We start from the raw sequence: 20,265 nt of genomic DNA, 5'->3' as shown, positions 1-20,265 counted from the left end.
CAGAACAAATACATTTCTGATGATACAGCGTACTTTCCTGGATAACGTATTAGTTCTGATTAGAATTTATGTAGTCTCCCAAGATGACTTTACATTGGTATATTAAGCACTTAATTTTCTTATGGACAGAAAACTGATAGATACCACAGTTGTTTCCTTAGCTGAGACTCAGTGTATATAATGTGCTAAATTTAAATTTAGCTTAAATTAGGGAGATTTAGCTTAAATTAGGGAGATTTCTTTATTGTCTATTAAAATAGTCTTGGTTTTTTATATTTAAGCGGTTTGTGAGTTGAAGTGTTCATCTCCATTTGTAACCTGTTATTTTAGAGGGAGATGAGGAGCCTCTTAAGCAGGCTTTAGGGCTTACAACCTTGAGATGATGACCCAGGCCGAAATCAAGAGTCAGATGCTCAACCAACTAAGCTAACCAGGTGCCCCTATAACCTGTTTTTTTTTTTAAAGTTGCCTGGGGCGCCTGGGTGGCTCAGATGGTTAAGTGACTGCCTTCGACTCAGGTTGTGAACTCGTGAGTCCCACGTCAGATTCCTTGGTCCGAGTTGTACTCTGCAATGAGTCTGCTTCTCCCTCTCCCTTTGCCTCTTCCCCTACTTGTGCTCTCTCTCCCTGTTTCTTTCTCAAATGAATAAATAAAATCTTAAAAATAAATACATAAAAGTTGTCTAAATTTCCTATGTATTAGGTTGTGTTAATTGTGTACAGGTATTTCATATCATTTACCCTGTTAAAAATTTGTTTTTCAGCATGGAATTACACAAGCAAATGAACTTGTAAACCTGACTGAATTCTTTGTGAATCACATTCTCCCTGATTTAAAATCAGCTAATGGTGAGTTTGTGCAAAATTTTTTATGCCACTTACAACACTTTTTACTTGAGGGTATCTGTTGTTGTTGTTGTTTTTTATATTTTAATGTAATCTCTGTCCCCAACGTGTGGCTTAAACTCAAGACCGTGAACATCAGGATTCACATGCTCTACGGACTGAGCCTGCCAGGCATCCCTGCATTGCTGTTTTATACTACAAAATAAGTAACATTATGGCAAAAGTCATAGGGGCTCTATAGCACCATGATACTCAAAAAATTGGTTGCTATCCTTCCTTGTTGCAGTTATTCCTGTGTGTGTGTATTTTGTTTTCTTTTAAGACTTTATTTATCTGAGAGAGAGAGAAAGCATGTGCAGAGGGAGAAGCAGACTCTCTGCTGAGCAGGGAAGCCCACCGTGGGGCTCTATCCCAGTACCCTGAGATCATGACCTGAGCTGAAGGTAGATGCTTAACCGAATAAGCCACCCAGGCATCCCTGCAGTTACTTCTTTTGTTGAATAAAATCTCAGATGGTTTCCCCAGGTCATACCTGGTTGCAATTAACTCTCTTTAAAGATGTTGCTTGTGTAGAAGGAAAATAGGAACAATTAAGACGAAATTGTAGCTCAGCTTTGCGTGTCATCCTTGCGCAGGGGCCATGCTAATCTTCTCTGTATCGTTCCAATTTTAGTATATGTGCTGCCGAAGCAAGCACCGTAGCTCAGCTTTGTTATGCTGGTGCATACTCTAGGAATTAAACTTCAGGTTTTTTCCCTTCTCATTCGAAAAATGAATTCGAAGAGAAAACGAAATTAAAAACTGAAGCAAATTAAAGTACTTCAAACTTCTAATTAAGGATAACTTCCTAAGTTTATGAAAGTATGTTGGTCAAGATACATTATATATTTATTCCCTTTTTAAAAACCTATGGTGGGCGCCTGGGTGGCTCAGTCAGGTGTCTGTCTCTTCATCTCCGCTCAGGTCTTCGTCTCGGGGGTCATGAGCTCCAGCCCTGCCTCGGGTCCCACACGGGGCATGGAACCTATTTAAAAAACAAACAAACAAAAAAAAAAACCATTTTGTATGGAAATGTTAAACACACTGAAAGGGAGAATATTATAATGAACTTCCATGTTTTACTGTCCTCGAGCTTTAAGAATTTTAAGTAATTGACCATTCTGTCTTTTTTTACTAATTGATTTTCCCACCATTAGAGCACTTTACAGGAAATCCCAACCAGTGCTTGCTTTGGCAGCACATACAATAAGGAAATCCCAGCCTGAGAGACATGTTTTTGATTCGGAATAGCTTCACTTCTAGTTTAGAGGTGACTCATGGTCATTAGCTTGTGGTCTAAATCATTGCTATTCAATTAATGTAAGCCGTAAATGCATGTTCATTTGTAATGAAACTTTACAAGGGGAAAAAACAAAATTAATCAATCTTACCAGAACAAATAGCTACGTAGTAGAGCTTTATATAATTAACTTCAGTTACTTGACATTTTGGTTGCCAAAACTGTTTAAAAATCTGATAATGTCACTATTCTGGGAGTCATAGTTTCTAGCACTTAAATAACTATGGTTTTATTTTTTTAACAGTGAATGAATTTCCTGTCCTTAAAGCTGATGGTATCAAATACATTATGATTTTTAGGAATCAAGTAAGTAGCTTTTGATTTATATGTTATATGCCACTTAATCTCTTAAGAGTTTTATTGTATACCAGCTTCTCTTCCCTTCTGTGCAATCCTACACGAAATCCACGTCTAACAGAACAATAACTTCTTAAGAACTTAGGATTCCAGACCATGCTTAATTTTCTCCTTTGTCTTAGAAATAATTATTATACAGTGATTTTCATAAAAAACTGGGATCATGGGGTGCCTGGGTGGCTCAGTGGGTTAAAGCCCCTGCCTTCGGCTCAGGTCATGATCCCAGAGTCCTGGGATCGAGCCCCACATCGGGCTCTCTGTTGTCTCTTTATTTTATGACAGAGAGGTCCTCCTTCCCCTTTCATATTCCTCTAATTTTTGGAGAAACCTGTCATTTATCATGTAGTTTCTCACATTGTACTTTTAGCTGCTTGAATTCTCAAGTGTGTTTATGGTTTTATTACATACTTATTTCCACAAAAATTCTGTAGTATTCCATAGGTTTAAAACTTTATTTATATAAATGATATGATAAAAGGCCTATGGATGTTGTCTTTTTTTTTTTTTTTTTAAGATTTTATTTATTTATTTGACAGACAGAGATCACAATTAGGTAGAGAGGCAGGCAGAGAGAGAGAGAGGAGGAAGCAGGCTCCCTGCAGAGCAGAGAACTCTGCAGGGGCTCTATCCCAGGACCCTGGGATCCTGACTGGAGCTGAAGGCAGAGGCCTTAACCCACTGAGCCACCCAGGTGCCCCTGAAGCCGTTGTATTTTATTTTATTTTATTTTATTTTTAAAGATTTTATTTATTTATTTGATAGAGATCACAAGTAGGCAGAGAGGCAGGCAGAGAGAGAGGAAGAAGCAGGCTCCCTGCTGAGCAGAGAGCCCGATGCAGGGCTCAATCCCAGGACCCTGAGATCATGACCTGAGCCGAAGGCAGAGGCTTAACCCACTGAGCCACCCAGGTGCCCCAAAGCCGTTTTATTTTAAAGAGTAATGAATGGGAATTCTAAATTTTAAGATTTTATTTATTTATTTGAGAGAGAGAGAGGGAGCCAGATGCAGACTCAATCCCAGGACTCTGGGATCATGACCTGAGTTGAAGGCAGTTGCTTAACCAACTGAGCCACCCAGGTGCCCGGGAATTCTAAATTTTTAGAGATTTCTCCCTCCCTCACTCCCTTCCTTCCTTTCTCTCTTACTCTTTTTTTTCCCCTTTAGAGTAGGCTTCATACCCAGCATGGAGCCCAACATGGGGCTTGAATTTATAACCCTGAGATTAAGACCTGACCTGAGATCAAGAGTCGGGTACTCAACTGCCAGAGCCACCCAGGCACCCCTAGAAGTTTCTAATGAAGATTAGTATTATTTTTGTACCACCCCCCCCCTTTTTTTTAGAAGAGAAAATGAAGCACAGATGGCTTAAGTGATTTCTCCAAGAAATGCCTGCCAGTGAAAAGTATTTCTTAGTGAAATCTTAGTTTGCCTGTCCATAATACTACATTACTTTATGGTGTATGTTTTTTAAAGATTTATTTATTTATTTGACAGATAGAGGTCACAAGTAGGCAGAGAGGCAGGCAGAGAGATGGGGGGAAGCAGGCTCCCCGCTGCGGGGCTCGATCCCAGGACTCTGGAATCGTGACCCGAGCTGAAGGCAGAGGCTTTAACCCACTGAGCTACCCAGGTGCCCCTATGGTGTATGTTTTTATTTGCAAGATTTTCCTCTGACCCTAGTTTAATGTTCAGAGGAAGAGAACTGTAAAAGTGACTGTGAATTGAGCCATTACATGGAGGCAGAAGTTTCTATTTCTCAGCCGTCTGGTCTCCCATTGTAACAGCTGAAAAAACACACATTCCAAGATCAGCAAGGCCTTCTAAGGTCACATCATTGAGTTAAAGCATGCATATTACTCTGTTTTTCAGGTACCAAAAGAACATCTTTTAGTCTCTATTCCTCTCTTGATTAATCACCTTCAAGCTGAAAGTATTGTTGTTCATACTTACGCGGCACATGCTCTGGAGAGGCTGTTTACCATGAGAGGGCCTAACAGTACGACTCTGTAAGTGTCTGACTCCAAGCAGTTGTTATTTTTTTCAGCTAGGGTGGGAACTTTCTGGTCAGAGTTCTCTTTGACTATATTCACAATGTCATTAGTAGTTGGAAAATAAATGTATACTTTTCCCTCATTTAATTATTTCTTTGTCTCAGTCCAAAAGGATGAGGCCATATGCTAAAAATAGATACGTTATGACAAAAAGTTAAATAGGAAATTGGAGCAAAGGAAAATAATAGGGTGAGATTCTAAAAAGAAATGTGTATCCAAGGATCGGGTACAGGAGTCAAGGAAACTCCTTAAATTTGTGCGTCTCCTTGCAACCAAGGCATCGAGGGCAACGTGGTGAGTTAAAATTTTCAGTGTCCTTGAGATTAAAATGAAATAGTAACTCAGAAGGCAGCTCAGAAACTGGCCTTCATTAAGGGAGTATTCTTAGTACCATCATGTGGCAGAACTTTTTTATGTGGCTGTTTCTGCATTATTACTCTGTGTGGAGATTGCTCACAACTGAGTGGAAGTAGTTCTCTAGGGTCCCAGATGGTAGCTCTTCTGGCCTGAGCCAAGGAGAGAATGTAGAGGAAGGGACGGTCCGCATATCTTTCAGGCCATTCTGAAGCAGTGTTATTTCTTGAAACTGAGCTTTTGTTAAGAGATGGAAAACAGTTCTAGGTTCTTTTCTTCATCAAGAACTTGAAGTGCAGATCTTCTTAGAGCCAATTAAGGGTTGAAAGGACATCCTTTGAGGTGAGTCAAACCAGTACCTGTCTTCAGGCCCACAACTCATGCAGAATTTATGTGCCTGCTCCAGGAAAAGGAGATGACTGAGACCCCCAGGGTCTGAGCTCTGTTCTCGGTGGTGATAGTTATGACCCAAGGGTAACCTGAACAGCTTTCGATGATGTCAGGTTTGCCTGGATTTCGGTTTGTGTTTGATCCCAGATGTGCCTTTTTAGGAACTTAACGTAAACACATGTAAACAGTTACTTTCTTAAGGTATCTGTTGATTGTGAGTGGTGGGAGATGGCTCGCTTTATGCCAAGAAGTGTGGTCTAGTGGTTGCCCAAGAGTATTCCAGAGTGATCAGCTCAAGAGGTGGCAGTGACTGAAAGCTGTTTTTTCATCTATAGCTTTACAGCCGCAGAAATCGCACCGTTTGTTGAGATTCTGCTAACAAACCTTTTCAAAGCTCTCACACTTCCTGGCTCTTCAGAAAATGAATATATTATGAAAGGTAGGCCGTTTCCCGGGTGTAAAGAATCTAAGAATCCCATCTCTGATTACAGGGGTGAATGCTCGGAGTTGTACTTCAGGTTATGTGGTCAATGAACCAGATACTGCCGGCTAAGCATTAGGTTGGTTTAGATATTTTTAAATGGAAAAATTTTTTGTTTATTGTTAACAGTGTTTTCAGAAAAAAAAAAAATTACCCTAGTTTGATATAGAGCTCCTCTTGTTAAAGAAAAAGTAGCAAACTCCCTTTTTCTTTACCTAAATTGACTTCTTGAGGGTTGAGAGCAGATCAGACACTCGTTGATGGCATGCTAGGCGAGGTCGTGCCGTGAAACCTGGGTGCACGTGCTAGGCTCCACAGGCATCCTGCCTCCGTAGAGCTACTGCCAAGGACACAGGCAGCTGTAAACACCTTCCTGCTGCTACGTTGGGAGCGTCGTGGGGACAGCTCTGACTTCGGGGCAAGTCTTAGTCACTATCACATTGCAGTAGCCTGTGTATGACTCAGGAAATGCAAATCAAACAAACTGTCCCTGATGCCAGGTCCGGCCCCCTGGGGTATGGGGTGTGTGTGTGTGCACGTGTGTGTTTATATGTGTGGATAAGAGTGTGTCTCGGTGTGTATTTGTGTGTGTTTTCGGCACCATACATCTCCGACGGTGATGTGTGACTGCTGTTGTTCAACGTCTGTTTCTGTGAGGTTGACGAGTCTCGTTACTGTGCTCCTGGGGTGTGCGAGAGCACCCGGAGGTTACACCCTTTCAGTGGTACCATCGGAGGAGTGAGTGAACGGACTCTGCCAGCCAGAGGAGGGGCACGGATCCATCCTCAAACCCCATGACCCAGCTCAGAGACAGTTTTCTCTAGGGAGGGTTGCCCCGTGCTCAGCTAGCTGGGAGAGGAGTCTGGCTCCGGTGGAAGAAACATGCTCAAATTTAGGAGGCAAAAGAGGCTAACTTTCTTTCCTCTGTGCCTGACATGCAGTGACTGCTGTACTTGGTAAACATCTGTTCTACTTGTGCAGAACAATTATGTACATTTTTAGCTGAATAATGTGTCTCTTGCCCATGCCGAATGTTGTTAAGCTTCTGTTGATGAGCAGTGTTCGTGTAGCGTGGACCCTCTGTAGCTTTGTATGTGTTTCTAGATTTTTCTCGGGCTCCCAGTCTCTCTTTTTGGAGGGAGATGGGTGGATGGTCTTCTCAGGTTTTGGTAGGCTGTGATGTTGTCCTTAAGGCCAGGGCTAAACATCACTTGCCACCAATTTTCTAGTTCGAAGAGGCTAGAGACTGTACTCCCTTCCAGCTCCTCCCTTCTCCATTGTACCACTTCCTCTTGCTCAGTGTTTGCCTCTTTTGTCACTCATTATTTCTTATTGTCCCTTTTTCCTATTAAGCCTTAGGCTTTCTGAAAGCTAATTGGCGCAATTTTGAAAGGAAAGGCAATTTAGATTGTTTTTAAATATAGAGAGCTATCTGGGGATTGCTTAAGGGTCTTAAAATTTTGGTGATGAGTTTGTGGACTGTTTTTGTTTTTGTTTTGAATTTTAACTATTCTTGCTGTTTTTATATTTTACAGCTATCATGAGAAGTTTTTCCCTCCTACAAGAAGCCATAATCCCCTACATCCCTACCCTCATCACTCAGCTTACACAGAAGCTATTAGCTGTTAGTAAGGTAACAAGACCAGTTTTAAAAGTACAGTTGATTTTTAACTTATACTCTAGACTGTTTGAGCCTCAGAGCTCTCTGGCAGTGGGTCAGGCGTAGGAAAAGTTCTCTGGATTCTTGCTGACCAACAGTTAAGTACCTTTAAAAGTTTGGAGAGGTATTAGATTGGAGACATTGCAGCACTTATTAAGTATACACTTTATTAAGTGTAGGCCCAGAAACTTTAAAATGTTTCATTTGAATTATTCTTATTTAAAAAGTAACATGTTTCACTGAATAAAATTGAGAAAGTACAGATAACTGATCTGAAATGATCTTCGATGGAGGAAAGCAGGCTTTGTACCAAGTGGACACAAAAAGGGCTTACTCTAACTTTTATAAAATGGTGCAGTCCCTTGTGCTGGGTCTCCTTTACTCTTATTTCCCCCAAGTAAAGTCCATTCCTTTGATCAAAAATTTCATAGATATTTTGTTACATATTTATTAATACCAAGACTTAGAAAATTAAAGTCAGCTTGAGGTTGCCAAAATTCTTTTTGAGAGACCTGTTCCTAATTATGGAAAAAGCGATAAATTTTTAGAACTATTACAGGGACTTCGGATAACTGATCATTTTCCCACTGAGTTCTGGTAATGGTGTTGGACTGCTTTGAACCATGGGTGATTGAGAGAGAAGAGACATTGGGTCTTCCCCTGTCCCCCACCTGAATCTTCTGAGTTCATCAACTGCGTATGGTAGCCTTCCAAGAAGGATTGTTTGATGGAAAACAGGGTTATGTTGCCTTAAAAATTGAAAACCACTGATAGAAAGTAGTGTCCCCCTGTAGATACAGATATTGAGACCTACGGAGGTTAAGGCTTGCCTAAGGTCTCACATAAGGCTCGTGCATAGCCAGGACTTACATGTCCCTGCTCATTTCTTCCACCACTGCTTACAAAGATGGCTCTAGGAGAGCACATGGGTTTAAGACAAGTTCCTCATAGCGCTGGGAACTGAAGCTTGTGTGGTCATCTCCCTGTGACTCAAGTTATTTTTCATAGTGGACTTTTGCCCATTAAAAAAAAAATCCAAAGAAAGAGGCATTAGTGTGTATTGTTTATTTTCTGAATTTTAAAGTCCATATAAAACTTTAACAGATATGCAGGCAAGTATAATTGATGTCTTTTTTAATACTGATTTTTTCAAAAGAGGGCCTCTCATTGCGCTCTAGAAAGGATAGGTGTGTGTGTTTGGGATATTTAATACAGTCATTTGAATTACTGGAGAGCGGTAAGCTTTCTGTTTTTAATTTCAGAACCCAAGCAAACCTCACTTTAATCACTACATGTTTGAAGCGATATGTTTGTCCATAAGAATAACTTGTAAAGCTAACCCTGCTGCTGTTGTAAATTTTGAGGAGGCTTTGTTTCTGGTGTTTACTGAAATTTTACAGAATGATGTACAAGGTAAGTTAAAAGAAGTTATTTTCTTTCTTACTGAATAAAGCTATTAAAGTGGCTAATAAAATGCAGCCTGTGTATGAGGTATGTGCCTTTTTGTGGGAGTCATTAGTTACAAAGCTGACAGCTGTTTTTACTTTTTCAACAGAATTTATTCCATACGTCTTTCAAGTGATGTCTTTGCTTCTGGAAACACACAAAAATGATATCCCGTCTTCTTATATGGCCTTATTTCCTCATCTCCTTCAGCCAGTGCTTTGGGAAAGAACAGGAAATATCCCTGCTCTAGTGAGGCTTCTCCAAGCGTTCTTAGAACGTGGTTCAAACACGATAGCAAGTGCTGCGGCTGACAAAATTGTGAGTGCGGCTTGTTTTGGTGTAACTCATTTTGTAAGGTAGCAGAGAGAAACGGAAGATGCAGATTTTTAAAAATTCTTAATTTTAAAATAATACAAAGTAGTTAGTAGAAAATATTAATGTGTATTTTATTACAATTAGATATCCTTTAATTATCTCCATGCTAGAAAATAAAAAAGTAGAGCCAGATAGGTTAATTTCAAGAACTTAATTTTAAGGCTTATAGTGATCGGGTATTTTCTCTCTCCACTTTAGAAGTAGGAACAAAAGCGAAAATGTTAATCATTGTAGCATGTACCTTTTCCAAAATATCGCCTGTCAAATAACAGTGTCACTTTTGGAATAGTTAATCCTTGCCTCTTTAACTGAGTATAATTTGATCTAATTTGTTGTAGCCTGGGTTATTAGGTGTCTTCCAGAAGCTAATTGCATCCAAAGCCAATGACCACCAAGGATTTTATCTTCTAAACAGTATCATAGAGCACATGCCTCCGTGAGTATGAGTCCAACCCCTGCTGTATGATTAGCAAGGACTGTGGTTACTCAGACGATGCTGACTTATATATTGTTGCTTTTATACCTTCTTTAGTGAGTCCGTTGATCAGTACAGGAAGCAAATCTTCATTCTACTATTCCAAAGACTTCAGAATTCCAAAACAACAAAGTTTATCAAGAGTAAGTAAAATCAGGGCCCCTGGGTGGCTCAGTCAGTTAAGCATCTGCCTTCCGCTCTGATCATGATCCTGAAGTCCTAGGATTGAGCCCTGCATCGGGCTCCCTGCTTGGTAGGAAGCCTGCTTCTCCCTCTCCCTCTGCCTCCTCCCCATCTTGTGCTCTCGCTCTTGCTGTCAAATAAAGAAATAAAATCTTTAAAAAAAAGAAGTGAGATCAGTTGGCTCTTCTTACAGAAATAATGAAGGAAAGTAGCTAAAACCTTTAGCCTTTATGGTTACATATAAACGTTTTATCAGTTATAAGCTTTTTCTGTAAAATATTTTAAGATGTTTGTATTCTCCAAATACTAAGTCACTTTCAAATATATTGTGTTCCAAAGGTTAGTTTCCGAGTTCAGATATCAAAACGTTTTTTGTCTGTACTATATGTTAATCAAAACATTTTTTGTCTGTACTATACGTTAATTGTATAATAAAGCCAAATACTGACGCCAAAGTTAGCCGTTGGGTTTAATGACGATGTCTGTCTCACATGGCACACGTGGCAAGCTGTGTGTTCAGTGCAGTGAGTCCTCTGTACTGATATTCTGCATCTCCTTTCAACAGGTTTCTTAGTCTTTATTAACTTGTATTGCATAAAATACGGGGCACTGGCACTGCAAGAAATATTTGATGGCATACAACCAAAGTAAGTTTGTTTTTATTACTTACGGTATTTTGTTTTGTAAAGCCAAAAAAAAAAAAACAGACCTCTTTTAGCACCAACCAGCATTTCTATTTTATGGATGGTTTTATAGTTCTTGGTGGAGCTACAGTATCTTTGTGGTTTTCAAAATATTCTTAGGACTGTTGAGTTGCAAATAAGAAAACCCCTGCAACATTTTTCTAACTCCTACCCCTGCCTTCTACACAGCTTGTGTTCTGCATGATTTGGGATGGTTGGGGCTGTCTCCAGGAGCCTCTCTCTATTAAAGCCATAGTGCGATTTTGCAGATGAAAGTCTTTGCTTTTCACTTAGTGTATATACAAAGAATCTAGTTAAGTGGGATTTCCCATTTCATAGGGAAAGGAAAGTTAGAAAAAAATGACAAGAGAAATCTTGGAAAAAAAACACAAGTGAGATCCATGTATTGGTATTATATATAAAAAAAAAAAAACCAGATCGACGGAGATGTAAAAAATGAACTAACCTGATAAAGTAGTACCAGAAAATATGGTTTCCAGTTGCAGAGGTCTGTGAGGAAATTGGTTTCAGGAACTGCTAGTGGGTAAGGTAAATTGGTGTACTCATATAAAGCAAAAAACATGCACTTTTTACCTAGAGCATTAAAATGTCCAGTATCTTTGATACCCTCTGTTTCCACTTCAGGTACTTCTAGTGAAGTGGAAACTGAGGATTTTACATTGTTTAGTATCATGAAAAACTTTGCTTTTAGGATCGTTTGCAACAACATATTAGAACTGTTGGCTAAATAATTTTTATAATACAGCCATTAACATTTATATCCTTATATGTAAAGTACAGGATATTGGGAAGTTTATAATCCAGTAATGTTAAAACTAGTTATTACTGGATAGTGGTGTGATGGTTAATTCTTTTTCTTCTTTCTCTTAACTAATTTTGCAAAGATTTTTTGAGTAATTAAGCAACAAACCATGAGACAGAAAAGTGGCTTTACAGAGCACAGACTGTAGTATTTCACAGAAGTTGTTGGCAGCACTCGGCCACAGGGTCAAGGTTTGAGGTTTCTTTGTGGCTTTGTCATCTCCAGGTCTCTGCCATTCAGCTGATCAAAAATAGTAGCCCTGTTATTTTGGATATTATTCTATTCCTAAGGAGTCAGTGTAAATAAGCATTTCACAGTTATTAATCATAGTGATAGTTTAATATTCTATTTTAATAGAATGTTTGGAATGGTTTTGGAAAAAATCATTATTCCTGAAATTCAGAAGGTATCTGGAAATGTAGAGAAAAAGATTTGTGCAGTTGGCATAACGAAATTGCTAACGGAATGTCCCCCAATGATGGACACGGAGTATACCAAGCTATGGTAAGTACTCTAAACTTTTTTGGGAATTACAGCTTCCTTCCCTTACGACTGCAAAATAAAACAAGCTTATTCTCCTGAGGGCTGAGAAATCGATTTTTATTTTTTAAGATTTTATTTATTTATTTGACAAAGATCATAAGTAGGCAGAGAGGTAGTTAGAGAAGGGGAAGCAGGCTCCCCGCTGAGTAGAGAACCCGATGCGGGGCTCGATCTCAGGACCCTGAGACCATGACCCAAGCTGAAGGCAGAGGCTTAACCCACTGAGCCACCCAGGCGCCCTGAGAATTCGATTCTGATCACAGCTTCTCTACTAGCAACCATCAGATCCAAGACAGGGCATATGGGTCCTTTTGGGCCTCGAAAGAGGTTTTCTGATTCTTAACTTTATCGGAGGGGGTTCGTTTGCCCCTTTGAGAATCTGGTCGCTGGTCTGCATGATCTCTAGGAGTGTTCATGACAGACGCCCAACTAATTGGCTTAAATCTTCAAGTGGAGAAATTGAATAGGCTAAAAGAGGATCTTACGTGCTTGTGCCCCGTGGCTGGTGTTCCTGACTTTTCTGGACATGTTGCTAGAACCTTGCCTCATTTTGGGTTCACTCAAGCACACTCTTCCAGAAAGGGATCTGATGATTTGAGGCCCGTTTCTTCTAACTTTTAGCAGCAGTGAATCCCTGGTTTGGCTTTGGTCACACGGCCTTCTGCTTGGGCAGTGGGTCACACAGCCAGCTGGACAGCTCTGGAGACGGCGTTAGTTTCCAAAAGGGAAATTGGCGTGCTGTGGCCAAAAAGAAGAGCAGAGTGGTGTTGGAGGATGGTGTGGGAACCCGTGTCCGTCCTCCATTTCAAAGGGCCCTTCCCCCTCTTGAGACTGTGGCTCTGTGGTTTGTGTCTGAGGAGTTGCTGCTGCTGCTTTAGATCTTCAGAAGTGTGCGCTTAATCTTTTGTCTGCTTGTTTGCTTCAAATCCAGGACTCCTTTATTACAGTCTCTGATTGGCCTTTTTGAGTTACCGGAAGACGATACCATTCCTGATGAAGAACACTTTATTGACATAGAAGATACACCAGGGTATCAGACCGCCTTCTCCCAGCTGGCATTTGCTGGGAAAAAAGAGCATGATCCTGTTGGTCAGCTGGTGAACAACCCCAAAATTCACCTGGCACAGTCGCTTCACAAGCTTTCTACTGCTTGTCCAGGAAGGGTGAGTATGTTGTCCAAGAACTCTGATTAACGAACCCCTTTCTGGGAAGTCAAGAAGGTACTATTAGGCCTTAATTTTCTTTAGTTAAAATGATGTGTGCCATAAGTAGATTTTAAACAAATGACTTTTGGAATAAGGACAAAGCAAGAGATACAACGCCCCTCACCTCTCTACACTTTTTAAGTTTTATTTATTTATTTAAGTCATCTTTACACCTGACATGAGGCTTATACTCCCAGCTCCCAAGATAGGAGTCACATATGCTCCGACTGAGACAGCCAGGCACTCTAAAAGTCTTTGAATAGAAATGTATTTATTTCCCAGAGTGAAATAATTCTTCTGTTAAAATGTAGGCTTTTTTTTTTTTTTTAAGATTTTATTTATTTATTTATTTATTTAACAGGTCACAAGTAGGCAGGGAGGCAATCGGAGAGGGAGAAGGAAACAGGCTCCCTGCTGAGCAGAGAGCCTGATTTGGGGCTCGATCCCAGGACCCTGAGAGATGACCTGAGCCAAAGGCAGAGGCTTAACCCACCAAGCCACCCGGGCGCCTGAAATCTAGGCTTTTTTTTTTTTAATTAACTGCAGCATACTCAAATACTGGATTATGGAGTAAACATAATGGCTGGAGAGTTGCATTATCCAGCACCTTTTACAGAGCCTTGTAGAGTATCTGAGAAAAACGTGTATTTTTCAGTGTTTCTTATTATGGCAACATTCAAACTCCTAGAAACCACATAACGAACCTTCACATGCTGACCTTCGGACATCACCAGTTTCTGCCATTCTTGTTGCACCAGTTTCACCTGTAGGTACTTAATCACGCATCCCTCACCAGTAAGGACTTTGTTTTTTTAAATCCCCACAATGCCACTACCACACGGAACAGCAGTGATGGCCTACGGCTCTGCTTTTTAGACCTGTCCAGATCTGAAGGCATAAAGCAGCTGAGATCTCAAGCATCCCTGCGGGAGGGCCTGGTGGCTCACTGCCCTTCCCCGACTCTGGCGGTGCTCCAGAAAGTGGGGGCTTGTGTTGGCTTGTTAGGATCTCCCGACAACCAGCATGTTTCCAATCTCTCGTAGGTTCCATCGATGGTGAGCACCAGCCTCAATGCGGAAGCGCTCCAGTATCTCCAAGGGTACCTTCAGGCGGCCAGTGTGACGCTGCTTTGAACTGCCTTTTCTAGATTGGCTAAGCCCAGGATGGTTTCTGAGGAAATCACATAGACGTCTGAGCACAGCTGCATTAAAGCAGGTTTTCCTTTTGAACTTGTCACAAATTCCATCTTCTAAAGAATATTAAATGTTGCTTTAAGCTGAACCGTGAGCATATTAGATGGTTTGTGTGATCATAAGTAGAAGTGGGAGACTTTCCAGTTCGCAGCTTCCAGGGACAGGTGTTAGTTCAGTATATGACCATGAGTTGAGCATTTGCACTGTTGGGTTAACTTTAAAATTTTGATGGACACTGAGCGTGGAGACTTTTTTCTGTTACTAAATCATTTTGTTTTGAGGCATCATTTGTGTTTCTCCTCCTTTGTACTTTTGTCTGTTTCCTTAAGCTTTTATTGGAAATGTGAAGTAAGTAAAGAATCACTGGTGTAACTTGCCAAGAAACGCCCATTTCATAGTTTTAAATCTAATCAAAAAAATTTTTTTAAAAGCCCTCAAATATGTATCTAAAAATATCTTGAAGACCAGGTTTTTGGTGCTGATACTATTGTAATGAATTTCTTTAAATAACTGAAATTCAAACTCAGATTAGTCTTTCCTTACCAGGGGAAAGGGAACATTGACATAGGTTTGGGGCTTTTCTGTTTCAACTTTTCTGGACCTGTTTCTAGGAGGCAGCATGAACTCTGGGCCAGAAGGCTCCCTCTGTGATTGGGGAGAAAGGCCCTGCCTGACTTCATGAGGCTCTTGCGTACATGGGGCAGCACAGGTGTTCGCCCCTTCGAGAGTGTCTGTCTTCCTGCAGGCTGGCGGTTCCTTGGAACTTCAAAGCGCAGCATGTTAGAACCTGAGGTCTGAGATGAACCATGGGAGTGGGTATACCCTAGCGAACAAGACTACCTGGGCACGTTCTAGAACAGTTCGTTTTTAGGAAGTAATCAGACTATCACAACTGAGGGGCATAGTTTACTTCTGCTGGAATTGTCCGTTTGGTGCAGATTAAACTGAAATTTCATTCTGCACAATTCAGTGGTTTCTTTTAAAAATCAGGCACCTGACTTGGATGTTTTTCTCAACACATGTAGTGTGTGAGAAACCCTCTAGCTTAGCCAATCAAAGTGTTTTTGTACTAGTCTACTCTATTTTTGTCTTGCCACAGTAATGGAAGCATGAAATCATGTTACTATTTAAATGATCAGGACAGGTTACTGAGATAGTATTGGGATCTACTTTTTTTTTTTAAAGATTATTTATTTATTTATTTGTCTGCGAGAGCGAGCACAGGTAGACAGAGTGGCAGGCAGAGTCAGAGAAGCAGGCTCCCTGCGGAGCAAGGAGCCCGATGTGGGACTCGATCCCAGGACGCTGGGATCATGACCTGAGCTGAAGACAGCTGCTTAACCAACTGAGCCACCCAGGCATCCCAGGACCTACTTTTGAAGTATAATTTAATACAGGTAAGAAATCCGGAATGGCAAACAGTTAGTTTCTGTTTGCTGCCTACCTGAGCTCCCAGAGTGGCACGGTTCGGGTAAAGCTCTGGGTGAACAGTTCGGTACCTACACCGCAGATGCTGCTGCAGAGAACCCTTGCTTCAGCGTCTCAGCCCCGGAGGACTGACGTTGTGGACTTTTTCCTTAATACAACGGAAAAGACCATTCGTCTTTGTAAATACGTCTTTTCAATTAGTTTCTGAACAGAGAGACTGGCACCTTCCTTTTTCTTTGGCACAAGTCATTAATTCTGCTGAGGTTTAAAAATGCTTTAAATGGAGGTTTCTTACTCCATCATCTAAGAGTTTACCCAGCTTTTAAAGATTTTGAGAGCTGGTGTGTACTGAGTTTTTGACAGGCCTTAGTGACTTTCTCGGTGGTGATACCAGTTCGTTGCAGACAGGAAGAGCTGGGCTCATACTTTGAGATCGGGCCAACTTGGGTTTTAATTATTCTGCACCTGACACGTGTGACCTTGAGCAGATGATTCAGCCTTTCCACTTGGATTTCTTCTGAAAAATGAGAATAATCACCTTCAGATGGTTGTGAGATATAAAAAGACATACGCAGAGTGAGTTTTTTTTTTTTTTAAGATTTTATTTGACAGAGATCACAGGCAGAGAGGCAGGCAGAGAGAGGGGGAAGCAGGCTCCCTGCTGAGCAGAGAGCCCGATGCGGGGCTCGATCCCAGGACCCTGAGATCATGACCTGAGCTGAAGGCAGAGGCTTTAACCCACTGAGCCACCCAGGCACCCCCAGAGTGAGTATTAATAAGTAAAAGCATATTTGTTTAGGGTGATCTTGGGGGCAAGTGGGGCTGCCGTGGAGGAAGTGTTTTTACTGAGCACTGCAGGACACTGCCCTGTCTTACTGGCAGTGTTGCCCAGTGTTGTCGTCCTGGGAGGGCAGAGGCGGAAAGACTTTCCGGAAGAGTCCTGGCCCCGGTAAGGCACTCACTTCCCAGGGTAGCTGGAGATAACGGGGAAATGTATCTAATCTGCAAAGTTCATCATGAGAATCTCTTGCTGGGCCCATGGATTCTTTGTTTGCACACATCTCCCCTTTCAACAGCTTGATTTTTAAAAATAACATTTCTGACTATAAACGTATTTTCTTTGTTGGAAACTTGGTAAATACAGAAAAAAATTTAAAAAATCATATTCATACCTCTTGGTTCCCCCCCCCAAAAAAGGTGAGATCATTTATGATATATGCTTTTGGAAAACAAACACTTAATATTTAGTTTGGTAAATATCATTACCAAATTCAAAGACTAATTTATCATCTCTAACAGCCTATAATTATTTAAGTGAACATTTACGTCAGTCCATTTCCTGATGGTGGAATTACAAAGCAGTTGTCCTGTGGAAAGATCCATGCCAATTCCTGTAGCACAGCCCGACCCACACTGGTCCCTCTGTCTCTTGTGTGCCGCAACCAGTTTGGGTTTCATCCAGCTGTTACACACGCGTGGTCGTGGAGCGACAGCGTTCCACCTTGCGCTTTCTGAGGCAGCAGTTTTCAGCTGCGGGGCCATTAGTTCTTCCCTATCTCAAGCGGCAGATCACCCTCCCTGCTGAGGAGAGTGGCTAAGACACACTTCTAGCATCCTTGTTTTTATCCCAGTAATGATACTTTTTTAATTCTTCCTATCTTCAACTTTGGCCGCTGTTTCTTGGCTCCTCAGTATTGATGATAAGGTCACTCTGATGTGGCCACTTTCCCATGACCGTCACGCCGTCGCAGGAGAGGGCACTCCCGTTACGCGCAGCAGTCCCTTGTCCCTTGTCCCCTGGGCTTTATCTGTATGTCTCTTTTAAAGGGGGGGGGGGATGAGAAACGGTACTTGAGCCTGGGGCCGCCCTGGGGTATGGTGAGGTATGGTGAGGGGTGGCCTTTTGTAGGGCAAAGGAGCTTCATGGACCCGTTGAAAAAAACTTGAGGTCATTTGCAGTGGATTCTCCACAAGAGCTAAGGAGCCCTGGTTACAGCTACAGGAACACCCTGCCCTGGGGGCCAGCTCCCCCAGCCACCACCTGCTGTGGGGTTGCTGCGTGACAGGTGGCAAAGGCTGTTTTGAAATGCTCACATGTGGCTGGAGAAGGGAGTCACAAACTATAAACTATATGAAGTCATTTACCCATTTCTGGGTTTCTTCCCTTCTCAATTAGATGAGAGAGAAAAATGTGGCAACAGGAAAGCATGGTCCACGCGAGGATCGAGCCCCAACGGGCGGGTCGGTGCTGCATAAAGGAGACTGGCTAATGGGGAAGTGGGAAAGCTGAGGAGAAAAGCAGCGAATTTACCTCGCATCAGAAAAAGGTCCATCTTCTTGCGAGAAGTTAGGGTCACTCCTGGGTCTAGAGGGGATGGGCTGACTGCTCCCAGGTAGCTGGGTTTCTATAGCAAACATGAGCTGACAGGACCTCCCCATGCGTCTCCCAGGTGAGTCCACAGGGCAAAGGCCCAGCATCCACCAGCCCTGCCCCTCAGAGCAGGCTTAGTGTCCTAGGAAGGCGGGCAGCGCCACCAAGAGGAGGGAAGAATCGCTGCTCCGGTGCCTGCTGAGCATCCTGGTCGGCGGAGGCTGCACGGGCCTCCCGAGGAGCAGCAGGGCCGGGGCTGGCAGACCGGAGCCGCCCGCCACGGGCTGTGCGTCCCAAACCCCCAGCCACGCGAACACCTCACCCTCTGCTCTGATCCTCCGCCGCACCAGTCCTCCCAGTGGCCTTAACAGGCTTCACAGGAAACTGCCTTCAGTCCCAAGAACAGACTGGCTCTGAACTTGGACTCCAGCGCCAGGGGAGAAGGGTGTATCTGTAACGGCGGGGCCGGAGGTGCCCTGTCTTTAGTTCAAAGGCAGCATTTCTCAACATGATCCAAAGCATTTGTGACGCTGTCGAAAGGAACAGCTATCATTAGTATTATCAGGACTGGAGCTCTGTAGTCTACATTAGAAAAAACCCACAAGTGGGCGCCTGGGTGGCTCAGTGGGTTGAAGCCTCTGCCTTCGGCTCAGGTCATGATCCAGGGTCCTGAGATTGAGCCCCACGACAGGCTCTCTGCTCAGTGGGGAGCCTGCTTTCTTCTCTTTCTGCCTACTTGCGATCTCTGTCAAATAAATAAAATCTTAAAAAAACACAAAACTATGGAATGGGACCAGCAACCTTTTAACAGCCCTCCCCCATGTCAGAGGATGCTCCGTGCTTAAGTGGGTGGGCAGAGAGGAGGATAAAGGGAAGTGGAAGTGAATCGACCGGAGACGTGGACCTGGGAAAGCTGTGCGCTGGGCTGGGGAGGGGCACCCGGACACCTGCTGGCCTCGGAACTAACAGGTGCGAAACGAACAGCTCTGGTTTTGCGCAAAGGGAGACGGAAGGACAGGGGACAGGGCCCATGAGGAGCCATGGGTCTCCGTGGATCTCTTCCAAAACTCACCCACTCGCTACAGTTCCAGCAGAGAAAGAGACAAAGTCTTGCTCTCACGGAATCGATCACTACAGCTTTTCTTGGGAAACCTGCGGTGGCCTGGGGCCTGGATCCCCGTGGAAGACGTGAGAGCTGGAGAGCCCAGAACGAGCATGATGCAGACTCTGCATCTCGGGCACAGAATTGGGCAAAGTCCTCTCCACCGGCCCCGAGTGGTCGCCAGCAGGCGGACCAGGAGCCGCGGGCTAGTGTCGGGAGGAAGAGCCGCAGGAGGGAGGTACGAGGCACTTCCAGCACAGGCGCTACGAGGAGCCACTGACGTGTATTGTCTTAATGGGGTGAGAGAAGGGACCTCCTCACTCAGGTGAAATCCTTTCAGGTCTCAGCAAAGCAGTGACAGGTCAGGACTGATGCCCGGCCGGTAGCTGTGCCTATCACGAGCTCTCACGGTCTAGTTCACGGTTCAGCACACGGCCTTGCCCCCTCAGAAGGTGCAGAGCGACCAGCTCCTCTGCCGAATGCAAGTTCTCGTCCCCCTGCGTGGCAGCCCTGCTCCTTCGGGAGGCGACGCCCTCGCAGCACAGACGCCTCCCCCCAGGCTGTCTGCCCTCTACCTCGGGCAGGCTCTTGGAAACGCACCTGGCCAACGCGAGCAATGACAAAGGTGGTCACACCACTGAAAGAGTCGGGACTTTCAGGGGACAGACTTGCCAACAAACCCTCTAGGCCCTAACTCCCAAACTCAGCCCCAAACCGGCGTATGCCCTGCCCTAGGCTAGTGGAGGTCTGCACCGTTCTGGTTTCCTGAGGTGGGGTCTGGCTCACCCTCCAACCCCATTTTCTTTTTCTTTTCTTTTTTTTTTTAAGTATTTATTTATTTGACAGAGAGAGATCCCAAGTAGGCAGAGAGAGAGAGGAGGAAGCAGGCTCCCTGCTGAGCAGAGAGCCTGATGTGGGCCTCGATCCCAGGACCCTGAGATCATGACTTGAGCCACCCA

General features: G+C 43.2%; 1 protein-coding gene and 1 non-coding gene across 2 annotated transcripts in view; one reads left to right on the top strand and one right to left on the bottom strand.

The window, feature by feature from the left end:
- The window catches only part of CSE1L (chromosome segregation 1 like), a 52,145-nt gene extending 37,456 nt beyond the window's left edge, over positions 1–14,689 (top strand). Inside the window, exons 13-25 of the mRNA XM_044262876.1 lie at positions 765–849; positions 2,430–2,491; positions 4,413–4,549; positions 5,674–5,777; positions 7,355–7,452; positions 8,742–8,892; positions 9,035–9,243; positions 9,639–9,736; positions 9,833–9,918; positions 10,524–10,605; positions 11,822–11,968; positions 12,939–13,170; positions 14,256–14,689. Coding sequence (XP_044118811.1) covers positions 765–849; positions 2,430–2,491; positions 4,413–4,549; positions 5,674–5,777; positions 7,355–7,452; positions 8,742–8,892; positions 9,035–9,243; positions 9,639–9,736; positions 9,833–9,918; positions 10,524–10,605; positions 11,822–11,968; positions 12,939–13,170; positions 14,256–14,345 — 1,581 coding nt within the window. The 3' untranslated portion in view covers positions 14,346–14,689. The remainder of the gene's footprint in view (positions 1–764; positions 850–2,429; positions 2,492–4,412; positions 4,550–5,673; positions 5,778–7,354; positions 7,453–8,741; positions 8,893–9,034; positions 9,244–9,638; positions 9,737–9,832; positions 9,919–10,523; positions 10,606–11,821; positions 11,969–12,938; positions 13,171–14,255) is intronic.
- LOC122916615 lies at positions 1,437–1,543 on the bottom strand. Its single transcript, XR_006386244.1, has one exon. It is a non-coding gene; the product is annotated as a U6 spliceosomal RNA (small nuclear RNA).
- Positions 14,690–20,265: the final 5,576 nt, after the last annotated feature.

The sequence above is a fragment of the Neovison vison genome, chromosome 8, assembly GCF_020171115.1.
Source record: "Neovison vison isolate M4711 chromosome 8, ASM_NN_V1, whole genome shotgun sequence".
NCBI classification, from domain to species: Eukaryota; Metazoa; Chordata; class Mammalia; order Carnivora; family Mustelidae; genus Neogale; species Neogale vison.
Note: the sequence above shows the minus strand (reverse complement) of the source record. Positions and strands in the feature narration are given on the sequence as shown.